The sequence below is a fragment of the Akebia trifoliata genome, chromosome 3 (assembly GCF_017979445.1).
Source record: "Akebia trifoliata isolate Shusen 1 chromosome 3, ASM1797944v1, whole genome shotgun sequence".
Taxonomy (NCBI): Eukaryota; Viridiplantae; Streptophyta; class Magnoliopsida; order Ranunculales; family Lardizabalaceae; genus Akebia; species Akebia trifoliata.
Window position 1 is genome coordinate 34,100,004 of NC_141377.1, and position 7,794 is coordinate 34,107,797.

Consider the following 7,794-nt stretch of genomic DNA (forward strand, 5'->3'; position numbering starts at 1 on the left):
AAAAATCTGGGAACTTCAAGTTGCAGGCAAACTGGAAACGCGAAGGCACAGCAAAGGCAGAAAAGACACAGGGGAGAGAGCAGAAGGGCAGAATAACGGCAAGGAAGATGAAAATAGAAATGAAAATGAGAAATGGAAATGGTATATATAGACTTGAGAAGCCTCGAGATATGTGTTGAGAATCAACGATTAGGATCTCATCAGCAGATAATGATGAGGCATTAAATGCTGGGAGATCCGATATGACCGTTCGACCCTTACATGTGAATTGAGCAATTCACAGAGCGCCACGTGTACACTATACATAATTGCACCGTAAAAACCAACAGGCAGGTCATGCCTTACGAGAACAGCCCCACCGACTGCCGCCCTCAAAAAACGAACGGGCTAAAAAATGATTCGTCACAGTAAAATCACTAATCCAAGCAAATTTCCGTTAAAAACTTGCCACGTGTCTGTTTTACATGTTTTAAAGATATTTTCTCGAGTTCCCGAGCAGTTTGCCCGAACCCTCGAGAGGGGGTATTGTGGGGGGGAAATTCTCGGATGTAGACATGTGGCTCAAACGATTCTCGGACTCGTGGATTCGTAGCTAGGATAGTGGGCTTAATGAGTATAGTCGTCGGAATTTCTCGGGCGCACAGGTGCTTAGCTCGAGCGTACACCACCAACCCATCAAGTAGCTCGGGTAAAATGTTCCATAGATATCAAAGGTTAGTGTAGGTCGGTAAGATGTATCTGACAGATGTGCCATCGATTGATAGCTCTGACAACCCATACCATGTCAGATCAGTTCTGATTACTCCAGGGTTGACAGAGCAGTTGCAACTAGGGGTGCAACTTAATTCGGTTCAAACCGAGAACCGAACCAAACCGCAGAATTTGGATTGGTTTGGTTTGGTTTAGAATTATATCGGTTCGGTTTCGGGTCTTAAAAATGAAGAACTGATGAATTCGGTTCGATTCTCGGTTCGGACAGTATAAAAAACCGAACCAACCCGAAAATCGAATAAATATTTATTTAAAAATAAATTTTTTATTTGATTTTTTATTTATACAAAACCTAAACCCCTTCGTTCATTCGGTTCCCTTCCCCCGTCTACTCTCTCTGTCTCGCCTCTTGCAGCGAGCGTGTGGCTACGAGCTCAACTCCGATGGTCGTCGTCAACGGCAGTGGTAGCGGCCATCCCTCCCTCTCTCTCTCTCTCTCTTGCAATCGTGTGAGACAGCGCGACTGTGCGAGCATGTGGCTTTGAGATGCATCTCAACTCCGGCGACCAGAGTCATCTCCCTCTCTCTTTCTCTCTCTCTCTCTCTATCTTTTATTGTATTTTGCAGATAGGGTTAACTTGTATGGCGTGCGGCTGCTGGTGTGCAACTGCGGCTGTGACCTGCGGCCTGCATTTCAAATCTGGTGGCTGGGGTTAGGGAGTCGTAATTTTTTTATGGGTTTTTATGTTAATGTGACATGGGTTAGGGTTTGGAAGAATGCATTTTGATTAATATATTTATGTGAATATTTCTGTGAATAATTTTGCATTTTGAAATTCTTTGTTAGTCATTTGAGGGTTTCAAAGGAAAGTTAATTATTATAATTCTCTGATAATTGTTATGGTTAGATTTTGAGTTTTTTTTTTCCAACCCATGGAACCGAACCGAACCAACCCGAATTAAGGTCGGTTTGGGTTGGTTCGGTTTTAGATTACTTCGGTTCGGTTCTTATATAATGGAACCGACCTTGGTCGGTTTGGTTCTAATTTTGCTCTAAATCGAACCAACCCGAACCAAGTTGCAACTACCCCTGCAACTGACATGCCAGAGAGTAAGCATACTACCCTGAGTCACCTCAAAGAATGGCACATAAAACGATCATAATAGACGCTTATAAAGGGAGAGGACCATGGATAAAAATGGGGTTCTCTTTCTTCTTCTCTCTGAAAATAGATTAAGATTTACAGATTAAATTATCTCAGTCTCTAACTTGATCGTCGGAGTGGGCCAATTCGTAGGTCCACCCGAGCAAAGAAAGGAAGGAAAATCGTAGAGCGAAATTCAGCATCTAAAAAAACTAAACAAAAAAAAGAGTCGTGTTGGGGTGACACAAGGGTGACAAAAACTCGTGGTGTTGTACATATTATCGTGGATGTTTTTCCACAAGATACAAGTAAAAAGCATCTACAGTCATGTGTGTGCGCCACCACAAATTCGCGATAAGTTTTTTGTGATCATAAATGTGTTTGATTTTCAAACGAAACTTTTTCTACCCGAAAGACGGGCGACACAAAAGAGTAGGAATTTGCTGTTAGCTAAATTTTGAACTAAGCAGATGGACGAATGGCATAACGTGTATTAAAAGAAGTCTAAATATCTAATCTCTCCACCAACCGATCACGTTTGCATTTTTCAATTTAATACACGTGGTACATGCCATTGGTTGAAAGCTTAGCTCAGTAATTCCTTAACAGCAAACTACTACTCGACAAAAAAGTGTGGGACCTCACAAGTAAATGGCCACTTGAAGATCTTCTTCTTCTCTCTGAATCACAAAAGGCTATAAATTTGCATTATGTGGTGAGAGCTTTTTCTAGAGAAATAATTTTCCCTTTTTTTTTTCTTCTTCTTTCATTTAGAGAAAGAGAGAGAGAGAGAGAGAGAGGTCATGGGAGAAGAGGTAAGTAGCAAGATACTTGTGATTGGGGCAACTGGGAATCTTGGGAAACACATGGTGAAGTCTAGTGTTTTGATGGGTCATCATACGTATGTGTATACGCGACCGAGTACAAGCTCATCCAAGCTACAGATTCTAAAAGAGTTTGAATCCATGGGGGTGATCATCTTTCAAGTAAAATCTCCCACTCTTTTTTAAAATAATTTTCCATAATAATATTTTCTAAGAAAATATTGAAAACAAAAATGCATTGTATATAAATAGGGAGAATTGGATGAGCATGAGAAACTTGTATGGGTGCTTCATCAAGTAGACATCGTGATTTCAACGCTAGCGATTCCTCAACATCTTGAACAGCTCAAAATCATCAATGCCATCAAAGAAGCTGCCAACGTTAAGGTACTGACTTCGTTTAAACGAAGCAAAAGCATTTTTTAGCTGATTTTGTACATAGTTAGTTTTGAATGCATACACTGTCCTGATAATTAAGATGATTCCATTTGTATGTTATGGTAACTCACCCTTCTAATTAAAACTAATTAAGTATTTATCAAACCTATGCATATATATTGTCAATCTTCAGAGGTTTGTACCCTCAGATTTCGGTGTAGAAGAGGATAAGGTGAGCGTGCTCCCACCGTTCCAACCAGTAGTTGATGGAAAGAAGAAAATAAGAAGGGCAACTGAAGCATCTGGGATCCCATACACCTTTGTCACTGCAAACAGCTTTCCTGCCTTCTTGATTGATGCCCTACTCCATCCAAATGAACAAAAAGACCTAGTTACCATCTATGGCACTGGTGAACCCAAGGGTACCAACCAACTATACACTCTCTCTCTCTCTCTCTCTCTCTCTCTCTCTCTCTCTCTCTCTCTCTCTCTCTCTCTCTCTATATGTATATATATATATATAACGTTTTTGTCTTATATGCTTAAAAGGATTCGGAATAGGCTGATTTTTTGTGAGGATGATCTCTATGGTGAGGGGATCATCCTTGCTAAAAATCATCCCATTCCAAAACTTCTAACACCATAAAAAATGATTTGCAAAAATTGGACGGTCTAAAATTTTTCAACTTATAAACATGGGGCTAGAAGTTTCATAATAGGCAGATTTTTTGCAAAGATGATCTCCTCACCATAAAGATCATCCTCATAAAAAATCAGCCCATTCCACATTTTTTTTCCATATAAGACAAAACACGTTGGACCTTTATGAGTAACTTTATGTGTATACGGATCCTAATCCATATATATATGTTTTATGTGTATACGGATCCTAATCCATATATAGGGGCGGTTCATGAGACATATGTAAAAACAATGATTTTTCAAAATATGGGTTAGAGGTTTTGGATTGAGCTGATTTTTGCGAGGATGGTCATTATGATGAAAAGATCATCCACACAAAAAATCAGCTCAATCTGAAGCTTCTAAATCAATCAAAGGTGATTTACAAATTATTGGCAAAAATTAGCAAAAGATCGACGGTCCACATTCTAAATCACTTTTAATAGGGTTAGAAGTTTCAAATTGGACTGATTTTTTTTTCCTGATGATCTTCTCATCACAGAGATCATCCTCACAAAAAAACAGTTCAATCCGAAACTTCTAACCCATATTTTGAAAATTTATTAATATTACATTGTTTTTACATATGTTCCTTGATCCATTCCCATATATATATGAGAAGCATTCGAAAGCCCTAAAGATAGCCAAACATTTTTTTCAAAATAGAGGTTAGAAGTTTCGGGATAGGGCCTCCGAACGCCTATATATATATATATATATATATATATATATATATATATATAGGGAGCGGTTCGGCAGCCCTAAAGTTTGCCAAGTTTGGTGCCAAACATTTTTTGTAAATCACTTTTGATGGGGTTAGAAGTTTTGGAATAGGCTGATTTTTGGTGAGGATGATCTCTACAGTGAAGAGATCATCCTCACAAAAAATCAGCTCATTTTGAAACTTCTAACCCTAGTTTACAAGTTGAAGAATCGTGGACCGTCCAATTTTTGTAAATCACTTTTGATTGGGTTAGAAGTTTTGGAATAGGCTGATTTTTGGTGAGGATGATCTCCTCATCATAGAGATCATCCACACAAAAAATCAGCTCATTCCAAAGCTTCTAACCCATATTTTGAAAAATGTTTGGCACCAAACTTGGCAAACTTTAGGGCTGCTGAACCGTCCCCATATATATATATAAAGTGAACATGCACTTGCCCAAATAAGATTCTTGATCTTCAAGAAACAAGATTGAGAATCTTATTTGGACTAGTGTCCCGATCCACCCATCCAAACACATCTATCTACTTTTAAGTACCATTTGAGTAAAATTATGGTTTTATGTGTGTAGTTGTACTCAATTGTGAACAAGATGTGGCAGCATATACAATCAAAGCCGCTTCTGATCCAAGGGCGTGTAATCGCGTCATCCACTGTAGACCGCCTCAAAACATTGTATCTCAAATAGATTTGATCTCATCTTGGGAAAAGAAAACTGGAAGGAATTTGAGGAAGATTCATGTCTCAGAGGAAGAAGTAGTGACGCTCACAAAGAGTAAGCCCATTATAACTTACCATCAGTATATTTATCTTAGATCCTCATCTTCATTTGATAAATAATGTGAGATTAATCAATATGTCTTTTTACATTTACTGTCTCAATCCACGTCCTTTTAAAATCTTTTCTTCTTTTCAGAGTTTTTGACTTATACAAAAACGAGCTCCTCATGACTGATTCCATTATTTCTAACCATTATATTTATTTATTTTTTTACTTTCTCGATCCATGTCATTTTTGAAATGTATTTCCTCTTTAACACTTAGTTTGATGTTGTTGCAGCTCTAAAGCCTCCAGAAAATATACTCATGTCTATCCTTCACAATATACTTATAAAGGGTGATCTGACAAGCTTTGATCTAAAAGAGGATGATTTGGAGGCCTTCAAGTTATATCCAGAGTATGAGTACATTTCAGTAGATCGTCTTCTCGATATTTATATGGTTGATCCCCCAAAGTTTGAGCTTACACCTTTGGTTTGACTACTCTTTCTTCTGTTTTTTATTGACAAAATAAACTTAACTATATATGTAATCCGTTCTTAGTATGTTTCTTAAACTATTTCTTTCTCCAAAATAATTTGAGAATTTTTTTTATCAAATTATTATGATATTTGAAATAAGATTCAGGTTGATTAATTTGAGACAGTTGAAATGGAGCCTTTAGCTGAAAGGGTATTTTGGATAATTTCCTGTTTCTTTTGTGTGGAGTGGGGGGACACATTTTCTTTGTATTATAGAAGAACTCTTCTTCCTCTCTTTTTTCCCCTTCTTGCAGTGTTATTATTGTCCTTTTGAAAGAAGAATTCATTGCTACTGTAATGTAACAGTGGGAAAATTACTTAATAGACCAGTGGGCCGGGCTTCTTTCTAAATAATCCCTAACTTTTGGGTTGTAACTTTATAGTACATTTAGTAAATTCCCGAGGAAAAAGATCTATGGTTCGGTGCCCTTGTCACATCAGCCACATACCAAAATCACGTGCATTTGTCATTATTCTTTAGTTAACTTTGTTTTTCATTTTCTTTATTTATTTTTTATATTTATGGGTAAGTTAGATTTGTACTCAAGACCTCAAAGTTGCTTTGCAATGTGTCAAGCCAGCTGAGCTATGGGTCTGAGCCCAAACTTTTTGTTTCTTAACAATCTTATTTATCATTATAATATTTTTGAAATACCCAAACTACAATTTTTCTCAACTTCTTCGCATACTTAAAATTTTCAACGTTGTTTTTACCGTGAATAATGAATGGAGAAAAATATACTCATAATTTTGAATTTTTAGATGTATTTGTCAATGATTTATATCAAAAAATGAGAAGCAAAGTTGGGATTATTAAATTTTTGAAAATTTTCTTGTAACTTTTGATTCTAGATATTCATTTTGCAACTATAACATATGCATTTTATGTATTTTGAAAAGATTTATACAGTTTCAAAGTTGAAAAAATAAAAAGAAAAAAATCTAGATCATGTTTATAATGTCGAGTTCACAACTTTTTATCTGCAAGCTCAACATTTTTAGTGAAAAATTTAGCATTTTTTTTATTGTTGAGTTTGGCAAAATTTAAAAATTGTCTTTTTGAAATTTGACAAATTCAACTATAAAATCTATAGTGGCGGACATATCAACTATAACGACAGATACATCCGTCATTATAGTATTGAATTCAACAATTTTTAAAAGTTATCGAACTGGACAAGAAGATGTTGAACTCAATAATAAAAGTGGTAAACTCAACATTGTAGATGTGATCTTCTAGATTTTTTTCGTTTTCTTGACTTTGATACTGGATAGATTTTCTCAAAATACCCAGAAGGCATATATCATAGTTGCAAAATAAACACTCGAATCAAAAGTTACAAGGAATCTTCAAAAAAATTAGATATCAACTTTATTCATCGACAAATACATCTAAATATTCAAAATTAGGAGTATTTCATTCTTCATTCATCATTCATGGTAAAAAAGATTGCAATAGCCATTGGGAAACCTAAGCAAGTGAAGAAGATCAGAAAAACGGTAGTTTAGGTACTCTAAAAACATTATAACGAGAGACGAGGTTAAGGGATCGTTAAGAAAGAAAAAGTTTACTAAATAGATTATCAAGCTACCATCCAAAAGTTAGGGACTATTTAGAAAGAAACCCCTCCCACAAGGTTTAGCACGTAATTTTCCCATAAAAATAAGGTTAAAAGAATCAATTGGTTACAAAGTTTTATATGTGGTCAGATCAGTTCAATCACCTATTTTCAAAGGGTAGGGCTTTCCAAAGTGGTAAACCGCAGTCATCCCATTCAACATACTCTCACTCTTTTTCACATTATTGAACCCATACAATCATTAAAAATCTACATGATTAAGGATTTCTGAACCTTGACTAGCTGGGCTTGAATTAATTTAGGTTGAGCTCGTGCCAGGCTCCGTTCGAGCTTTATTTAGATTGGGCTTCAAGTCAAGCTTTATAGGGCAAGGTCTGGTGTGACATTGGGCTCGTGGGCATTTTTTGGCATCCCTAATAACATATGATGGGGAATGATAATGTCCAAATG

At 36.4% G+C, this 7,794-nt stretch overlaps 1 protein-coding gene across 1 annotated transcript; it reads left to right on the top strand.

Moving 5' to 3' along the window:
- Positions 1 to 2,590: 2,590 nt before the first annotated feature.
- LOC147406518 (isoeugenol synthase 1-like) lies at positions 2,591 to 5,842 on the top strand. The gene is made up of 5 exons (XM_086434593.1): positions 2,591 to 2,842; positions 2,933 to 3,067; positions 3,252 to 3,480; positions 5,035 to 5,238; positions 5,524 to 5,842. Exons 1-5 carry the CDS (start codon positions 2,660 to 2,662, stop codon positions 5,721 to 5,723), a joined length of 951 nt encoding a protein of 316 aa, XP_086290719.1. The 5' UTR covers positions 2,591 to 2,659; the 3' UTR covers positions 5,724 to 5,842.
- The last annotated feature ends 1,952 nt before the right edge of the window (positions 5,843 to 7,794 follow it).

Coding starts and splice junctions, on each gene's coding strand:
- LOC147406518 (XM_086434593.1), top strand. CDS start 2,660: ATGGGAGAAGAGGTAAGTAGCAAGATACTTGTGATTGGGGCAACTGGG. Junction 3,068..3,251: donor AAGAAGCTGCCAACGTTAAG/GTACTGACTTCG, acceptor GTCAATCTTCAG/AGGTTTGTACCCTCAGATTT. Junction 3,481..5,034: donor TGGCACTGGTGAACCCAAGG/GTACCAACCAAC, acceptor TTATGTGTGTAG/TTGTACTCAATTGTGAACAA.